Genomic DNA, 20,429 nt, shown 5'->3' with positions numbered 1-20,429 from the left:
AAAAATCAGAGTAATGCAGTGGGTTGCATTTCATCCTGTTGGCTAAGTCAGCTTTTGCCCGCAGATAGCTCATTTGAGATTGCAAGTTCTAGGAATCATAATTTTAGAACATCTGTTGTAGCAGGTTGAAACATGTACATTTGTGGTTTCAATCAGTTATCAGAATTTTTAAAAAATTGTTTAATCATGACTTAGCTGACTTTGTGAAATATGTATGTGGCCAAGGAAGACTCTAAGGGAAGAAAAAATATGTAAAGAAATTAGTTCTAAAATGGGGGATGGTGAGGGGCACCTGGGTGGTTCAGCAGTTAAGCATCCAACTCAGCCCAAGTCATAATCTCACAGTTCATGAGTATGAGCCCTGTATTGGGCTCTGTGCTGTCAGCTTAGACCCTGGAGCCTGCTCGTGATTCTGTCTCTCCCTCTATCTGCCCTTCCTCTGCTCATACTCTCTCAAAAATAAACATTCAAAAAAATTTTTTTTAAATGTGGGATGGTGATCCTCATGACCAAAATATTTTTACTACATTGACTGTTTGCTCTCTGCAGATGGTTAATTCTTGATTTTTTAGTGACTAATTGTCCAGGTTGTGAATTTCCCCTGTCCTGCATTGTCTCCTCCTCATCACCATGCTGTGTTAGTAAATTATTTTTATTTAAGGTTTTATTTTTATTTAGAACAGTTTTAGGTTCATAGCAAAATTGAGAGGAAGGTACAGAGGTTTCCCACGTACCTCTCATTTCTACACATGAATTGCCTGCCCCATTTGGGGTATTCTCCATCAAAGTGGCACATGTGTTAAAGTTGACAAGCCTACATTGACACATCATAATCACCCAAAGTTCATAGTTTACATTAGGGTTTACTCTTGGTGTTGTACATGTGGTGGGTTTTGATTAATGTGTAATGACACGTATTCATCATTATATTATTGTAGTATTTACATTGCCCTGAAAACCCTCATTGTTCCCACTCCCCCAGCTTCCAGCCACCACTGATCTTTTACTGTCTCTGCCTTTTACAGAATGTCATATATAGTTGGAATGATACAGTAGGTAGCCTTTTTAGAGTGGCTTTTTTCACTTAGTAATATGTATTGAAAGTTTGACCATGTCTTTTCATAGCTAGATTGCTCATTTCTGTTTAGTGCTGAATAATACTCCATTGTTTGAATGTACTACAGTTATTCATCCATTCACCTACTGAAGCACATCTTGGTTGCTTCCAAGTTACGGCAATTAAGATACAGCTGCTGTCAGGGCACCTGGGTGGCTCAGTTGGTTAAGCGTCCAACTCCTGGTTTTGGCTCAGGTCACAATCTCATGGTTTGTAAGTTTAAGCTCCACATTGGGATCTGTGCTGACAGTGCAGAGCCTGCTTGGGATTCTCTCTCTGTTCTCTGCCCCTACTCAACTTGTGCGCTCTCACACTCTCTCTCAAAAGAAGTAAACTTGAAAAAAAGGAATAAAGCTGCTGTTGACATGCATGTGTGGGTTTTTGTATGGGCATAAGTTTTCAGCTCTTTTGGATAAATATCAGGGAGTGTGATTGCTGCATTGTACAGTAAGGATGGGTTTAGTTTTTGTCAGAAAGTACCAAACTGTCTTTCAAAGTGACTTTGCCATTTTACATTCCCACCAGCAATGAATTAAAGTTCCTGTCATGCCATGTTCTCATGAGCTTCTGGTGGTGTCTGTGTTCTGGATTTTGGCCATTCTCTTATGTGTGTAGCAGTATCTCGTTCTGATTTGCATTTCCCTGATAACATGATGTTGAGTATCTCATTATTTGCTATCTCTGTATTTCTTTGGTAAGGTAGCTGTTAAGATTTTGGCCCATTTGTTAATCAGGTTGTTTTCTTACTGTTGAGCTTTGAGAGTTCTTTGTATATTTTGTATAACATTCCTTTATCAAATGTGTCTTATGCAAGTATTTTCTCCCAGTCGCTGGTTTGTCATCCATTTTCTTGACATCGCCTTTCACAGAGCAGAAAATTTAAATTTTAATGAAGTCTAGCTTACCAGATATTTCATTCATAGATCATGTTTGATGTTGTATCTAAAAAGTCATTGCCATAACCAAGGCCATCTGTATTTTCTCCTATGTTATCTTCTAGGAGTTTTATATTTAGGTCTATGATTCATTTTGAGTTAATGTGAAGACTGTAGGGCCTGAGTCTAGATTTGTTTTTTTGTTTTTCTGTTTTTTTGGTTTTTTTTTGTTTGTTTGTTTGTTTTTTTTTGCATGTGAATGTCCAGTATCATCATTGTTGAAAACACTGATCTCGGGACTCCTAAGTGGCTCGGTCAGTTAAGCATCCAACTTCAGCTCAGGTCATGATCTTGGGGGTTCATGAGTTCAAGCCCCGCATTGGGCTCTGTGCTGACAGCTCAGAGCCTGGAGCCAGCTTCAGATTCCGTGTCTCCCTTTCTCTCTGCCCCTCCCATGCTCATTCTCTCTCCCTCTCTCTCTCAAAAAACAAAACAAAACAAAACAAAAAAAAAACCCTTTAAAAAAAAAAGGAAAGACTGAACTCCTGTATTGTCTTTGTTCCTTTGTCAAAGATCGGTTGAGTATATTTATGTGAGTTTGTTTCTGGGCTCTCTAGTCTCTTGTCTATTTTTTCATTATACCAGACTGTCTTGATTACTGTAATTTTATAATAAATCATGAATTTGGGTAGTATTAGTACTTTGTTCTTCCTTAATATTGTGTTGGGCCTTCTGGATCTTTTGCCTCTCCATGTAAATTTTAGAATCAGTTTGTCAGTATCCACAAAGTAACTTGCTGGAAATTTTATTGGGATTATGTTTAATCTATAGATCAAGTCGGGAAGAACTAATATCTTGACAATATTGAGTCTTCTTATTCATGAATATTAGTAATTAGTAATTTTTACTTGAAAGTGGATAAGCTGAAAGGCTGGTCCATTATGAATTATTGTAGCAAAAGATTTGATTATGTAGAAAGTTGGAACTGTGGAAGGCTTAAGAATTATCTGTTGATTTTGCTTCTGTATTTTCTTCTTTTCCCTCATTTTCATGGATGATTAAGGTGTTCTTACAGCATTATGTTAAAGAGCTAAAAGATTGTGTTTTTTAATCTCACTTTGGAAGTTTTATTTAAACTGACAAAAATAAGTTTTAAAATTTCCTGAGCTTCTCCAATGGATTTATAATAAAACACAATAGTAGTTCACAGAATTAGATGTGAACATTAACACACATTGGTTCCCAGGAAACCCGAGATGCCAATAGAATTTGATCTTTATGGACATTGTCTTTTTCAGCCTTTTGTAATTCACATAACTTATTTGATTCATGTTTATTAAATTGTATTTTATGATTGTCTACCCTTGGATTATATTTTTTCAGAAAATAGAGAACAGTTCTGCTATTTTATGTGGCATGTGTCACAATTTTTCTAGATGCTTTTTGCCTTTTTGTCCCAGATAAAACTTTAAAAAAAAATGTTTTTTCATGGTGTTATGGAAATTAAACCTTTCTAGTGTCTAGATAGCTACTCTGCTTACAAATTTAACAGTACACATACAGAATAGTATATAATTAGAATATTCTTTAAAAATTTTTTTTTTTACAGCTTTTACCCACCTATTGATGAACCAGTTATTGGAAATAAAAACATTGATCTGTCAGGACGACAGGAGAGAAAGCAAATCTTCAAAGGGAAAACATTTGTATTTCTAAATGCCAAACAGGTAATGGGCTAAATTTTCCTAAAGAAGATGTTATAAACTAGGATAAATTAATAACGTTAACAGTAGTAAATGCTTTTTTTTGAGATTTTGTATAGAAGCGCGAAGTGAAATAAACTGCCCAGGCACCAGAACTTTCCCATTGTTGATGTATATGATTATGGTATTTCTTGACATATATTAATTGGATAATTAAGGCTATGTTAATATATAAGTGGGGGAGTGGGGACAGAAAACTGATTTAAGTCCTTACTTGGTCAGTTAGTAAACGGGTGTTGAATGTCTTATATGTGCCAAAATGGGCATTCAAGGAGTTTAAGTTGTAGGTGCAAAAATGCAGGCAAACCCACAGAGCACTGTGAATTATGATAAAGAAGTGCAAACAGCGTAACAATTCCACAGCTGAAGAGATACCTGGTGAACCAGGGATTTTCTGAGAGGAAGCTCAGATTGTCTTCTCAAAAAATAGAATCAATTGTACTTTTATGTTACTTCCCTAATAGAGATGAATGGATAAAGAAGATGTGTGTACATACATGTACACATACCTACGTGTGTGTGTGTGTGTGTGTGTGTGTGTGTGTATACACATTACTGAGCCGTAAAACAAAGAATGAAATCTTGCCATTTGCAACAACATGGATGGGTCTAGAATATAATGCTAAGCAAAATAAGTCAGAGAAAGACAAATACAATATCATTTCATTCATATGTGAAGTTTAAGAAACAAAACAGATGAGCAAATGAAAAAGACAAACCAAGGAACAGATTCTTAACTGTAGAGCACAAACTGATGGTCACTAGAGGGAAGGAGATGGGGGTGAAATAGGTGATAGAGGACTAAGCAGTACACTTGTCATGATGAGCACTGGGCGATGTGTGGATCACTATGTTGTACACCTGAAACTGATATAACACTGTTCACTATACTAGAATTAAAATAAATTTAAAAAAAGAATGTACTCAAAAATTGGGGCTATTTCATTACTTTTTGTTTCCATTTTTAGCATAAAAAGTTAAGTTCAGCAGTTATTTTTGGAGGAGGAGATGCTAGGTTGATATCAGAAGAAAATGAAGAAGAAGATAGTTTCTTTTCAGCTCCTGGAATTTGTGTTGTTGATGTAGGAGTAACAAATTCACAAACTCTAATTCCTGACTCTCAGAAAACATGGATTCACTCAATTATGGATATGCTCCAAAGGTACAGAAGATTCTTTATTTAAAAAAAAAAAGCAATTTTATCTATAACTGAAAATTTATTGTAACTTAGTATGCTAGAAATAGAGTATCTTTATAACAAACACAAATGTAAGTTTTTTTTCTGAAATTGCCTAGAACTGAAATGTATTTGTTCTTTGGTCAGTGCATATAAAAATCTTAAGTCCTGTCATATAGGCTACCATGCAAAAGCAAGAAAAAATGCTATATATTCAATAATAGGATTTGTAGTGGGGAGAGAGTGTGCGAAAGAGATAAACAAAGGGTTTTTTTCTTAAACTTTTTATTGATATTAATGATCTTAGCATTGTTGAAGCTTAAAAGTATTGTAAAAATGTCAGGCTTGGCAATCTGCTGACCAAATTTCTATTCACCTACCAAAAAGTAGTTACGGCGTAGGGTATTTAATATATCTAAAAAGTCCATAGCTATTCCCTACAATACTCATTTTTCCTGTCCCAATAGTCCTTCTACCCATGGAGATTGATTTTATTTATATGTTTGCTGAAACAAAAGTTAATATTTCAGTCATCTGTCCCATAAATATTTTATTTATTTTTTAATTTTTTTTTCAACATTTTTTATTTATTTTTGGGACAGAGAGAGACAGAGCATGAATGGGGGAGGGGCAGAGAGAGAGGGAGACACAGAATCGGAAACAGGCTTCAGGCTCTGAGCCATCAGCCCAGAGCCCGATGCGGGGCTCGAACCCACGGACCGCGAGATTGTGACCTGGCTGAAGTCGGACACTTAACTGACTGCGCCACCCAGGCGCCCCTATAAATATTTTATTTAATGGAGATGTAGTAACTGCTACAAAAAGAAAATACTTGTATAAAAACGGTGATATCTTGCTACTACATCCAGAATTTACTATTGTTTTCATATGTTTTAGGCACTGGGAATATAGTGGTAAACAAGGTGGCTGTGGTCCCTGCCACCATTGGAGCTTACTGTCTAGAGGGAAAGACAGATTAAGACAAGTAACCAGATAATTACAAATGTGTATAAAGGAAGTGGAATAACAAGGCAAGGGGAAGAAGTTTATTTTATTTATTTATTTTTTTATTTTTTTTTAATTTTTTTTTTTCAACGTTTATTTATTTTGGGGACAGAGAGAGACGGAGCATGAACGGGGGAGGGGCAGAGAGAGAGGGAGACACAGAACCGGAAACAGGCTCCAGGCTCCGAGCCATCAGCCCAGAGCCCGACGCGGGGCTCGAACTCCCGGACCGAGAGATCGTGACCTGGCTGAAGTCGGACGCTTAACCGACTGCGCCACCCAGGCGCCCCAAGAAGTTTATTTTAAATAGCATAAAGAAGAGAAGGCCTCTTTTAGACAATACTTTACCTATGACCAGTCTTTGAAAGCCAGGCAAAACAGCAGTAGTGAAAGCTATGCTTACAGAATACTGTATAGCAGATCCTGTCCTAAGAGTTTTAACGTATATAAAGACATTTAATCCTCACACAACTCCGTGTATTATCTACTGTTATGGTACCCATTGTATAGATAAGACAAAAGGGGTAGAACACAGGGAGTGAGCAAGAGCCAGGATGTGAACCCAGGCAGCCTGGATACAGAGTGCATGCTCTTCACCATTACATCTCACTGCTTCTCAGCATGTACTGTGACCCCGAGGTAAGAAAGTAGCTAGAGTACAAAGTTGATCAGAGGTTGGTGCCTTCATCATATGGTGACATTTGGCCCCATTACAATTTGGTTTTGGAGGGAAGGCAGTTTTATAATTTGAGAAAGACCGACACTTAGGGTAACATGTGTCCACTTAGTCCAAGCCACTGATAGTCATTGAACGTGCAGTTAGATCAGGCAGGTGGCCAGTAAAGCCAGCTATTAACTGAATTTCAGACAAGGCAATACTGGGATTGGCTACTGCCATAGTTATATTGATTAGTGGTAAAAAGTGGGTATTGGACATGAGTGGTTAAAATGAAATACCTTGTGAAGAAAATTTCAAAGTCTAAGGGAAATGATTTTTGTCCTTGCTAAGGTATATTCCCAGTATCTTAGCTCAAATTTGAGAACTCTTCCTGTTACTAATTTAGTTATCTTCTCTTTATCCTTTCCTCCTCTTTGACTTTTCCTCTCTTCACCTGTTGCACAGTTTTGCACAAAATTGGATGAGTCTTAATCCTTGGTTCATGATACACTGTCATCATGGAATCATAACTAATACAACTTAATTTTGTTCACTAGTTAAGTAGTTATTTATTTTTTTATTTTTTAATGTTTATTTTTGAGAGAGAGTAGAAGACACAGAATCCAAAGCAGGCTCCAGGCTCTGAGTGGTCAGTACAGAGCCCGACACAGGGCTCAAACTCACAAACCGCGAGATTATGACCTGAGCTGAAGTCAAGAAATTTAACCGACTGAACCACCCAGGCACCCCAGTAGTATTTTAAATTACATAATAAATATCTGAGAATCTGCTCTGCAGAATACAAGCTAGGTACTTGAAAATAACCTACCTCTAAAATAGGATACTCCTAGCCCACTGTCCCCCCTACGTGGGATAACTATCTTCCTGAATCCTTTGCTTATCATTTTATATACAGTTTTATTGTTTTTTAATATATTCCTAAAATATGTGTATGTATGTTTTAGTTGATTTAACTTGATAACCTGGTCCTCATACTGCATGTAATCTTTGGGGATTTTTTTCACTTGATACATTGCTAATAAGAATTCATCCATTTTGTTGCATGTTGCTGTAATTTGTTTTGATGGTAAAATATGTTTCATTGTGCGAATAGACCAGAGTTCATTCATTTTTTCCACATTGAAAAATACCTTATTTCTGGTTTTTATTATTGTAAACATTGCTATTAAGATCATTTTTTGTATTTCCTGGTTGTACTTAATGCAAGATTTTCTTTGGAGAATATTCTTAGGGTTAGGACTGCTGGGTTATGGGTTATGTGAACACTCAACCTCTGGAGGTGGTATCAAATTCTTTTCCACTTTATACTTCCACCCATGGTAGATCAAGTAGATGCACATTGTTTTCAACACTTGATATTTTTAGACTTACCATTTTTGTTAATTGAATGGATGTATATTCATGTCTTAAGATTTTGATTTCTATTTTTCTCATCACCAGTGAGAAACATTTTTTTTTTTTAATTTTTTTTTTTCAACGTTTATTTATTTTTGGGACAGAGAGAGACAGAGCATGAACAGGGGAGGGGCAGAGAGAGGGAGACACAGAATCGGAAACAGGCTCCAGGCTCCGAGCCATCAGCCCAGAGCCTGACGCGGGGCTCGAACTCCCGGACCGCGAGATCGTGACCTGGCTGAAGTCGGACGCTTAACCGACTGCGCCACCCAGGCGCCCCGAGAAACATTTCTTTCTAATGTTTATTGGACATCTGTGTTTCCTGTTCTGAAATAGCTGTTCATGTGTTTGACCTCATTTTCTATTGGTGTAATTGTTTTATTTTTTTTAATATGGATTTTTCAGTTGTGTGTGTGTATGAATGTGTTTTAGTTCTATACAATTTTATCACATTTGTAGGTTCATATATTCACCACCTTAGTCAAGACACAGAACAGTTCCATCACCACAGGGATCCCTCCTGTTGTTCTTTTATAGCCACACCCACTTCCTTCCCTCCTTTCCTCTCTCCGTCCTCACTTCCCACTCCATGTTCCCAAATCCTGGCAAACCACTAACTTATTCTCCACTTCTAAAATTTTGTCTTTTAAAAGAGTGTTGTATAAATGAAATCATATAGCATATAATCCTTAGGACTGGGCTGCTTATTTAGCATAATTCCTTGGAGATTCACCTAAGTTGTGCGTATCAGTCATTCATCCTTTCTTATTGCTCATTAGTGTTATGTATAAATATATGTATATACTACGGTTTGTTGAGTCATTCTATTGAAGGACATCTGCATTTTTCCAGTCTTTGTCAAAAATGAAACCTGTATAACCATACATGTACAAGTAAGTTTCTTTTGAATATAAGTTTTTATTTCTTTGGGATAAATGCCCAAGAGTACAATTCCTGGATCATGTGGTAATTGCATATTTGTATGCTCTTCTTTTTTATTTGTATAAGTTCTATATATTTCTCAATATTATTCCTTTTTTCACTTGTATGTATTGCAAAATCTTTTACCACTTTGTCATTAGTGTTTTACTGGTGATACATGAAAGCCCTTAATTTTAATATACTAAAAATTAACATTAAATAACCTTTTCTTTCTTAGTGCTTTTTGTATTTTAAGAAATCTTTCTAGGGGTGCCTGGGTGGCTCAGTCAGTTAAACGTCTGACTTCACCTCAGGTCATGATCTCACAGTTTGTGAGTTCAAGCCCCGCATAGGGTTCTGTGCTGACAGCCTGGAGCCTGCTTCGGATTCTGCGTCTTCCTCTCTCTCTGTCCCTTCCCCACTTGTGCTCTGTCTTGCTCTGTCTCTCAAAAATAAATAAATGTAAAAAAAAAAATTTAAGAAATCTTTCTGTTCTTAGATTAAAAAGATATTCACCTATGCTTTTTACTAATTTGTTGCTAGTGTTTTGATATTTTGTTTTTCAAATTTATTTTTAATCTATCTGGAATTGATTCTGTTTTATACCAAAGTTCCATACATGCATAGGGATGTTTTTGGCTTTATTCCATTGGTCACTATGTCTGTTCTTGTACCAACACCACATTTACTACATTGTTTTAATTACTATAACATCAATTCCTCATAATCTACTATGGTAAATCTTTCTGCTCTTCTTTAGAATCGTCCTGTCCATTCTTTGCTCTGTATTTTTCCATATACATTTTGAGTCATCTTCAGAAACCTTGCTGGGATTTTGATTAGGAATGCCATTGAATTTACAAATCAATTTGGGGAGAATTAACAATTTTTATAATTTCCCTATAGACATCATGAATACCTTTTATTAGATTTATTCCTCGGTACTACATATTTTTTGGTAGATATTATATGTCTGGTAAGTAGAACATAAATATGTTATTTCTAATTACATTTTCTAATATAAATTCAGTAGTCATTTAGATATTACTCTTATATCCTGTTACTTTTGTTAGCCTCCCCTTTATTTCTAATGTATCTGCGGTCTTTTTTTTTTTTTTTTTTTGTAAAAATCCTCATCTGTAAGTAAAGTTTTTGTCCTTTTTTTTAGATCCTTATACCTCTGATACTTCTCTCCTTTTCTATCTTTCTCTGTTCATACCTACTGGAACCTCTAGAGTAGTGTTGAATTAGGGTTAGTAGCCACATTTATATCACTATTGACTTTAAAAGGATTGTGTTTCCCCATTTAGGATGACATAGTATCTGTGTAGCATTTTTAATTATATGTTAAAAATGTTTTTATTTTATGGAGCTAAATTTTATAACTAATTTACATAATTTACAGTTTCAAAAAAGGGTAATAAAATATCAATTTTGATTTACCTGAATTATAAATAGATATGTGATCACTTGATTATAATACTTTATTTTTTTAATATTTTAAAAATATTTTTTGAATTTTTTTTTATTTTTGAGGGTGAGAGACTCAGAGTATGAGCTGGGAAGGGTCAGAGAGAGCGGGAGACACAGAATCCGAAGCAGGCTCCAGGCTCTGAGCTGTCAGCACAGAGCCCGATGCGGGGCTCGAACTCACAAATGGTGAGATCAGACCTGAGCCGAAGTCGGGCACTCAACTAACTGAGCCACCCAGGAGTCCCATAAAATTTTTTTGTTTTCAAACAGTCTCACGAACCATGGCATCATGACCTGAGCCGAAATCAAGAGTCAAATGCTTAACTGACTGAGCCACCCAGACGCCCCTATTCTGTTTTAAAAATATATTTTAATATGGTATTGTCATAATTGCACATACGGTTGAATTTTATTTACATAAACCTAGGACGTAAACAAAATGTTTAGCATTTGAAAAAGACTTTTTAAACTACAACCACTTAAAACATCTTTACAATAAGCATTTAAAGGAGTTTTATAGTTCTTAAAGTCTGAGGTAGAGTTTCTATATGGTAGTTATTGTTTCATTCACAGAAATCAGAAGGTACGTACCGTTCACTGTATGATTCTTTAATAAGTTTGCTTAATACATGTAAATTTGGTAAAATGATTTTATTTACTAAACTTTAAATTATAAAACATGTATAGATACAGCTTATGATAGTTCTTTGTAGTTTTCTCTCTCCTTCCCTGTCTACCGTCTTCTGTCTCTCAAGTTTTATCTTTGGATCCTAGTATTAGGTTTGCTTATAAAAATTTCTTTTAGGGGCTCCCGGGTGACTCAGTCAGTTGAGTGACCAACTTCGGCTCAGGTCATGATGTTGCAGTTTGTGAGTTCAAGCCCCACGTCGGGCTCTATGCTGACAGAGCCTGGAGCCTGCTTCGGATTCTTGTCTCCCTCTCCTCTTTGTGCTCTGTCTCTCTCTGTCTCTCTGTCTCAAAAATAAATAAATGTTAAAAATTAAAGAATAATTTATTGCTTCATTGGGGCATTACTGTTTTTTATTTGTTTTTGTTTTGTTTTTAATTCTAAAAATTACAGAATTTCAGAACTGGAAGTCTCTATATCCTTTATTCTAGGTCTTTATTTCCAGATGAAATAACCAAGTGACTAAAAGGTGATGGGCTTTCCCAGTGTAACATTGCCCCAATTTAGTAGGCCAGTACTCAGTGTATTTGAAATTCTCTCCATACCGTAAAATTGTGATACCTCTTTAAGGAAGGAATAAAAAGATTGAACTTGATACCACTTTAATAAGAGTTGTTAGTTTCAGTATACTATCATACTTAATCTGTTTTATTTTCACAGGCAGGGTCTTAGACCTATTCCTGAAGCAGAAATTGGATTGGCAGTCATTTTCATGACTACAGAGAATTACTGTGATCCTCACGGCCAGCCAAGTACAGGTAATTAAAGCATTATTTTCTTGATTCTATAACATCTTTATTCATAACTTGATGATAGACTGTATGCATATTAGTCTGTACTTGTCAGGGATGACCATTTTCACCATCTTTTAACACTCCTCTATCCGTTTATTTATTTGATAAATATTTGTAGCTGCCGTGTACTGGGCACTGTTGCTAAGTGCTGAGGATACAGTGGTGAATAAAGTAAAACAAGATACCTGTTCTTGTGAACTTTACATTCTAAAGGTCAAGATTCAGTTAATAAACAAACACATTGGACAAGTTCATGTAAGGCCAAGCATAAAGAGAAAGCTAAAACAAGACCTGAAATTTTCTCTCTGTAACTTCTACTCACGAGGTCTGCTGCCATTCCTTCTCAACAGCCAGTGCCCCATTTGAACCTTCTGTTGTCTGATTGTCCTGAGGGCTGTTGTAATTGCACCAATGATGGTCCTGTCTCCATAGTCCCCTCTACAGTTAACATTTCACTTTGCCAATAGAATCAGCTTACCTTTTCTTAAAACCTTTTACTAGCTCATTATTTATGAAGTAAAACCCTGAGCCCTTCATCAAGAGTTCTGAGCCCTCAGCAGTTTAGCTGATAAACAGCCTTTCTCCCATCTTCATCTTTTTAAAAATACATCTCCCTACAGTATATATGTGTCATATTATTTATAGTTTCCACACTTCTTGATCTTGCTCATCATGGTCCCTGTTCTAGAATGTCAATACTGCTCTTCAAAATTTGATTCATTCTGCAAATGCTTACCTACTTCATGAAGTTTTTCTAAGTTGTTTTGTCTCCCATAACTCTCCAAATCAGAATTATTGTGTCTTCTGTACCCCAGTAACTTTTTTATTCCAGTTAGCGTTTCTTCTTACTTTGAAATGTAACCAGTTTCCATGCCTCTTTCAGCCACTAGATTAATTATGTTACTAATTTTGGATTCCCTGACAGCACTGCGCATAGTACTTGTTTGTACTAGGTATGAATGTTTCCTTAATTGAACTAAATTGTTGGTACACAGGATTATCTTTGCCAGTGTGGAGCAACAAAGTTTTATCATCCACTGTTGGAAATGTGTTATGGCCAAAAGGGCCTTAGAGATCATCTAATCTGTCTTTCTTTCAAAAGGTAAGAGAGCTCTCAAGGCTGAGAAAAGATAAGGTTCCGTAAATACTTCATGTTCAGCCCAATCCTAAAGTTTGGGTGTTTTGAACACTTAGACTAGTACCTTTTCTATTGTATCATTTCATATAGAAACAGGGTCATAAGGAGTAAAAATCAACATTACAATCAGTAGTATTAACTTGTTGCAAATACACATAGGTGGGTCTATATAGTTTCCAAGTCCTAGACATCTGACTTATAAACAATTTTACACCATAATCCGTTGTGGGGGAATAGACAAAATCATGTATCTTTCCCTTTCTCCCCTCCTTACTTTATTCCTTCCATATTTTTTCATTTATTAATTCAGATATTTATTGAATATTTGTAATATACCTATAATCTAATCACTTGGAATAAAGAGGTGAGCCAATCAGATTCCTTCCTATATAGTATTTTTAGCAAGGAGAACATTATAAATCTTTTGTTGACAAACATCACTTATTTGGGATCTTTACATTCTACTTACAGTTTCTTTTAGTAATAATGTAAGTATTTGTAATTATTATTTTTTACAAACTTAAGTGCACGCTGACATGAATTCTAAGGATATGTGTGTTTAAGGAGATGCGAATGAGCTTCTAAGGAGGTCATATAAGGAAAGTGACAAGTCATTTATATACCTGAATTTGGAATCAGCAATAAACATTTATTTAGCACATCCTATGTCATGAGGACCTAACAAGTGATAATTTAACTTAGTAGATGTCAACTTTTTAAAATTTTCTTTTAATAATTTAATTCCATTAACTTATTTATATGTACTGTCTGAAACGTTGCTCAGGTACCAAAGATTTAGATACGAACAACAGCCAGTTCCTACTCTCGAGATTCCAAGTCTAATAAGGGAAAGTAACAAGTAAACAAGCGTAATATAAAGTGATGATAACAGCTAATACAGTACTTGCATAGTACTTACTGTTTCCACGCATTTTTTAAAGTGCTCTCCATGTATCAATTCATTGTGCCTCAAAACAAAATGATCCAGATTTAATGAATGAGGAAACTGAGGCATAGAGAGGTTAAATAATTTAATGCAGGTCGTGTAGCTGATGGTAAGTGTGCAAAAAGTTAACAGTGTGATGTAAAGGGTGGTATGGGAGCTGAAATGAAGGATACCTAATTCAGTGTGGGAGGTTCAGAAAAGTATGCTGGAAGAGTGGCACTTGAATTAAGTTGTTGTTCTAATTAATGAAAAGATGAAGTAATCATTATGGTTTTCTGGAGTGACCACAAAATTTGTGCCTAAAACTATTTATGTCTTTTTTTTCAGACAGTATTCCTTCAGAAAGTGAAACTCACTTTAATTTTGATTTGTGTAGACCAAGTAGGGTCGATATTCTTTCTGTGGGGAAGAAATGCAATTTTTTGGCCTACTGACTTAAAGCATAATTTGAATTATAATTTGTTGGTTTTATTTTTATTTAAGATTATAATACTTCATGAAAGATTTGATGTAGCTTTAAAATGATTTGATGCAGATAAGCCCATTACAAATGCCAACAGGCTGCTCTTAGGCTATTTCGTTAAGTATTTGTTGGCTCCACTGACTGAAGATAACTGTGTTCTATGTTACCAACTTACTTCCCTTGGCATGGAACAGTCTAACCATTTTAAGTGACAAAATGTTCATCTTGTGTCTAGCAGTTATGATTCTTCCTTTTGCTTGTGTGATTTACAGCATTGAAGATGACTCCAGGGCCAAGCTTTTCCCAAGGCTTGTCTGTCAATGAAAAACTAATGCTAAGTGCCCCAGTGAACACTACAACATATGTAGCTGATACGGAATCAGAGCAAGCAGATACATGGTAAAGTTTCATTGTTAACAGACACTTAATTCTATCAGTGAGTTAATAGTATATTTAAGAAGTAAAGTCAGTGCCATTTTCAGATTAGTTCTTAGGAGATAAAGTATGGGAGAATGGGATGTCATGTTTTAGGGCAAGATTGGTGAACTGTCTATAAAGGACCAGAGAGTAAATATTTTTGGGTTTGTGGGTCATTGATATCTGTCACATCTTTTTAGCTTTGCCATTGTAGCATGAAAACAGCCTTGGACAACATGTAAATGAATGTGTGTGGTTGTGTTCCAATAAAATTTAATTTACAAAAATAAGTGGGAGGCCAGATTTGGTCCGTAAGCCATAGATTGCTAACCACTGTCTTACAAAGTTTTGTTGTTGTTTCTTAGAAATGCACATGGAAGACCAAAAAGAATTATGTACTTTTTTTGTGACTGGTGAAATAACTTTGAAATAAATGTGTGCTGTATAATGTTGCCTTTATCTGAATATTACAACTTTGGAGATACTTGGTTTTTTTTTTTTTATGTTTGTTTTTGAGAGAGAGTGTGAGTGGGGAAGGGGCAGAGAAAGAGAAGGAGATGCAGAATCTGAAACAGGCTCCAGGTTCTGAGCTGTCAGCACAGAGCCCGATGTGGGGCTCGAACTCGGGAACAGCAAAATCATGACCTAGGCTGAAGTCGAACACTTAACTGACTGAGCCACCCAGCCGCCCCTTGGAGATCCTTTCTGTGTTTCTACCTGGCTATCTAAACAATTAATATTTGTTTGTGAAGATAGTTTTCTAGTAGTTCTCTATTTGAAGAGGCCTTTTTTGTTCTTTGGGGGTTTTTTTGAGCAAGGGCAACTTATATATATTCTTCGGTATTTTTCATTTAAGATAGTATATTTTAAATAATCCATAATAAACTATTCATATTGAAAGATATTTGTGATATCACTATATTGGATCATATTTAAAATTTTAATATATCCTTTTGTTATATTGAGGTCAGATATAACTTTAGAAATTTTTTTTAATGTTTGTTTAGTTTTGAGAGAGAGAGCGCAAGCCTGGGAGGGGCAGAGATGGAGACACAGAATCTGAAATTGGCTCCAGGCTCTGAGCTGTCAGCACAGAGCCCCACATGGGGCTCGAACCCACGAACCATGAGGTCATGACCTGGGCCGAAGTTGGATGCTTAACTGACTGAGCCACCCAGGCGCCCCATATGTAACTTGCTTTTTTTTTTTTAAACGTTTATTCATTCTTGAGAGACAGAGACAGAGCATGAGCAGGGGAGGAGCAGAGAGAGAGAGGGACAGAATCCGAAGTAGACTCCAGGCTGTCAGGACAGAGCCCAACGCAGGGCTTGAACCCATGAACCGTGAGATCATGACCTGAGCCGAAGTCGGACACTTAACCGACTGAGCCACCCAGGTGCCCCAGCCTAGATGTAACTTTTTAAAGAGAAACTATTAATGTTTTGAAAGTCATCTGTATGACCACTTTAGTTTTTTTGTGAAATAAGAATATTTGTGTGTGTGTGTGAAATAAGAGTATTAAAGGCAGTATATGTTTAACCATACATTGTAGAACCATGTGTGTGTTTTCAATATTTTTCTGGTAGAGAATAGAGTTCTATTCTAGGGACTACCATCTGGCTGGAATATAACCATTATTAGTTCATCTGTATTCTTGCCATCTGGGTAGAAAATAGCCATATCAGTCCATGTGAATCTAAATTTATCTAATTTAGTTCTAAAGGGGATCTAAATATCTCCTTATAGATGATGCTGGAATTGTAGAAGATTGTTCTTTTTCTGATTTTCCTTTTTTTAATTAATTTTTTTGCATGAAAATAATTCTGAAATTTTAAAGTAATAATTACCTAGGTTATCACCTAGTTTAATTTTTAATAGAATACTAGGGTGATACTCATGTGTGTATGGTAGTTTTTTATAATAGAGTATGCCGGTCATTGTGTGCTGTAAGGAATGAAGAAGAGAAAGTTATCATTTGTCTTTAGGGAGCTTTGATGAAAAAGGAGTGACTTTCTTGAGGTAGTGAAATATATTCATTTAATTATTGTCTAAAGATAATTATGTTCTAAAGCTGTATCACATTAGTACTATTTAGAAGACTTTGTTTCTAGATAAAAATTGCTGTAAATCCACTTGTTTACCTTGCATTCTTTTCTTTTGCTACAGCATGGATTTGAGTGAAAGACCTAAAGAAATCAAAATCTCCAGAGTGGAACAGAAATTCAGAATGTCTTCACAAGAAATATCCGCTGCGAAGGAACCCCACAAAATAAGCTCTAATGATAATAATACAGTATCAAATACTCTGGTTAGGAGGAAAATCCCAACCTATCAGCTTTCACCAAATAAATTCTCAGGTGTAAATAAAAGTAGAGATCGGGCTTCTCAGCAGCAGACCAACTCCATCAAAAACTACTTTCAGCCGTCTACCAAAAAACGGTATATTTTAAAATAATGCCTCTGTGTCTCTGAAAAATATTAATATCTGTTATATGATTATAGAATGCATTTAGTCTGTGTTCTGCTTGAAAATGCTTCTGTGGAAAACTGACTCTTTGACCTCACGCCCTTTCAGAAATGTCCAAATCTCCTCCTTCACTAAGGTCGTTGTAGATAGATTATTTTTTCCTAGATAGCTTAGCTTACCTGTTATTTCATTTTACCATGCTTCTTTTGAAGAAGAGCTTTCCCACACCTCATTCTTTCAACTTCTCTTACCTCCTCTAAGACCATGCTCTCAGTTAGTTTCTCAGTTTCCAGTGCCTTTAATTATTCTAGGTCCTTCTCTTTTCAAAATCTGTCTGTCCCTTTTATTTTTTGAAACCTTCTCTTGACTTGTTTCTTTCCTCTAGCAAATGCCTTTTGTCTTTCACAATCACTATTAAACTTCTCAAAAAAAGATATTACTGTTACTGCTCCCATTGCTGTATGAAATAATTCTTAACCAGCAATATTTCATCTTGACATGATGTCCTTGAAAAGTAACCATTGACACAGTTGCTAGCTCTAGTGGCCTTTGGTATACTCAACTCTTGAATCTTTGTTCTCCTTACAGTGTCTTCTCGGAAGTAGTAGTAGCTTCTGGTTGTTTTGCTTCTCTGCCCCCTTTGAGGACTTCTTTCTTTTTTCGTACTACTGCTTTTTATGTGTTGTATGTGGTACCTTTAGAGTTTCATGACTTTATTACAGATGATCAATATATTTGGCCTTAACTTAACCTTTAAACCTCACTTCTGCTTTCCCACAGGAATTTTCTGCTGTTTTCCCAAATAATTCACCTAAATCTTTTCTCCTCTGTCATCGATTATGTATTTTTTCTATTAGTAGTTCACTTTGTCAAAATCTTTGACTCTCTATTCTACCCCCCCAAAACAGTATTGTAATTCTTATTTTCATTGTTTCCTAAATTCCTCCCTTTTCATCTGTTTGTATTGCCAGCTCTCTGATTTAAACTCTACCTAAATTATTGCAGAAACCTCTTGATAAATCTGTCCAGTACCCTGATACTATATTTGTGTTATTAAAATATCACCTTGATTATTCCAAATTAGCATGAATTCAGTAAACTTTTGGGAAGCAGAGATCCACATTTTTATGTTCCCTGTGGATGTTAGAAGTACAGTATATAAATGAATAAACTATTCAGTACTTAAACAGTATTGTATAGAAAACTCTTATAGTCACTTTTTAAAAAAAATTTTAATGTTTATTTTTGAGAGAGAGAGAAAGAGACAGAGAGCACTAAGTTGGGGAGGGGCAGAGAGAGGGAGACACAGAATTCAAAGCAGGCTTCAGGATCCAAGCTGTCAGCACAGAGTTCAATGCAGGGCTCGACCCATGAACTGTGAGATCATGACCTGAGCTGAAGTCGGACGCTTGACCAACTGAGCCACCCAGGCGCCCCATGTATTCACGTATTACTTGCAGTGTATAGTCTGTGCTGTATTGTGGATAGAGCTACTCTGACTTATTACCTTGAATTAGCTCTCATTAACCCATCAGGTTTTATTTCCAAGGTAATTTTTCCCTGCCTGCAAGTTCCCTACATTATAAAGTAAGCTGTTGTTTCCCAGCAACAAATCCTCTGTATTTTTATGTCTTCCTACCTTTTCCTCTCCATTGATTTATTAGCTACTGCTGCCTTAGCAGAGAAGATAGACTTCTCCTTATTGTTTTAGCCGTTGGGTTGGCAGTCCTGTGAAAGCAGTAGTCTATATGAATTATGTACTTTTTTCAGATGTCCTTTTTTTTATTCCCAGTAATATTAATAAAAACAAGAATATTGTGCATTAAATGGGAGGAAGTGAATATTGCCAGATATCAGCTGCGTTCATTTTCTGTTTTGTTTTCTTCTCTCCTTTTTTAAATCTAAGGGAAAGAGATGAAGAAAATCAAGAAATTTTTTCACCCAAATCAGCAAGAATAGAAATGTCTTGTTCTCTGTTAGAACAGACACAACCTGCTCCACCCTCAGTATGGAAAAATAAGGAACAGTCTCTATTTCAGAGTGAGCTTCTGGAAAAGAAACCAGATAACTTACTTACAGATACAGATTTAAAATCCACTGTGAAAAGTTCTGTTAATGAATCTCTTTCTACAGACAAACTAAGATCAGAAAAAAGAAAAGAAATTGATGATTTAGCCATTGAAGATGAAATATTGGAAGAGTTACTCAACACAAAATCAGAGTTAGAAATTGGAGTGAAAGTTCAAAAACAAGAGGAAGATGTCAATATTAGGAAAAGGCCAAGATTGGATATAGAAACAAATGGCACTTTTAATTATGATGAAGCAATACCAGAAAGTAACAGAATATCTGTAAGTAACCTTTTTTAATGAGAAGTATCACAGACAGAAACTTAGAAGATTAAAAAGAAATTTAAGACAGTAAAAGCATCCACTGTTTCCTTGAAAAAGTTCATGTGTTCACCCAGTATTAAGTGTAAGGATTTGTTGGTGGATAAGGTAAATATTAAAAATAGTGTTTCTTTGACAGTATATAATAAATGACAACAAACTGTTGTTCATGATTAATATAGTTCCAGGCTGTATTATTACTGTACTATTATATGAGACCTTTGGCACTGATGGTAAGTATAGGAGATGCCTTAATAGAGCAAGCAGACATACAAAAATGAAGAAAGTTAGTAAAACAAACTATGAAATAAATTGTTAGATAAATCAGGTATAACATCAGTAGGAATTTTTATTTTCATTTTGGTCTTTAATATCCTATTTTCATGAATGTCAATAACTTGTCTTACCACTTTGATCTAAGAAAAGTCTTCAGATTATTTTGTATTTTATGCCTAAGTTGCCCGCTTCTGTAGAATAGTTAGGTCATTAGGTGAGAGCATGGACCTGATGAAGTAAAAATATAATATTCTGATCTTTCATTTAGGTTGATTAGCTCTACTCTTGTTCATGGTTGTGGTCACTCCCCTCCTATAAATGGCTACTGCATAAGAACAGGACTGAGTAAAAGGATAAAGATTAAGTGGTTGGAAGGTATAATGATTTAATAAGTATTTGTTAACCTAGTGTGTATCAAGCACTGTAAATCTATAACTACTGTTGA

General features: G+C 35.6%; 1 protein-coding gene across 5 annotated transcripts in view; it reads left to right on the top strand.

The window, feature by feature from the left end:
- Positions 1-20,429, top strand: part of NBN (nibrin) — a 51,926-nt gene that overhangs the window by 14,105 nt on the left and 17,392 nt on the right. For 3 of the 5 annotated variants that reach the window (XM_043601331.1, XM_043601330.1, XM_043601332.1), the window contains exons 6-11: positions 3,602-3,719; positions 4,724-4,917; positions 11,754-11,851; positions 14,707-14,833; positions 17,018-17,290; positions 19,225-19,669. In XM_043601331.1, coding sequence (XP_043457266.1) covers positions 3,602-3,719; positions 4,724-4,917; positions 11,754-11,851; positions 14,707-14,833; positions 17,018-17,290; positions 19,225-19,669 — 1,255 coding nt within the window. Of the gene's footprint in view, positions 1-3,601; positions 3,720-4,723; positions 4,918-11,753; positions 11,852-14,706; positions 14,834-17,017; positions 17,291-19,224; positions 19,670-20,252; positions 20,376-20,429 lie in introns of those variants that run through there. The other 2 variants (XM_043601335.1, XM_043601334.1) reach the window with 2 other exon arrangements.

The sequence above is a fragment of the Prionailurus bengalensis genome, chromosome F2 (genome assembly GCF_016509475.1).
Source record: "Prionailurus bengalensis isolate Pbe53 chromosome F2, Fcat_Pben_1.1_paternal_pri, whole genome shotgun sequence".
Classification (NCBI taxonomy): domain Eukaryota; kingdom Metazoa; phylum Chordata; class Mammalia; order Carnivora; family Felidae; genus Prionailurus; species Prionailurus bengalensis.
Note: the sequence above shows the minus strand (reverse complement) of the source record. Positions and strands in the feature narration are given on the sequence as shown.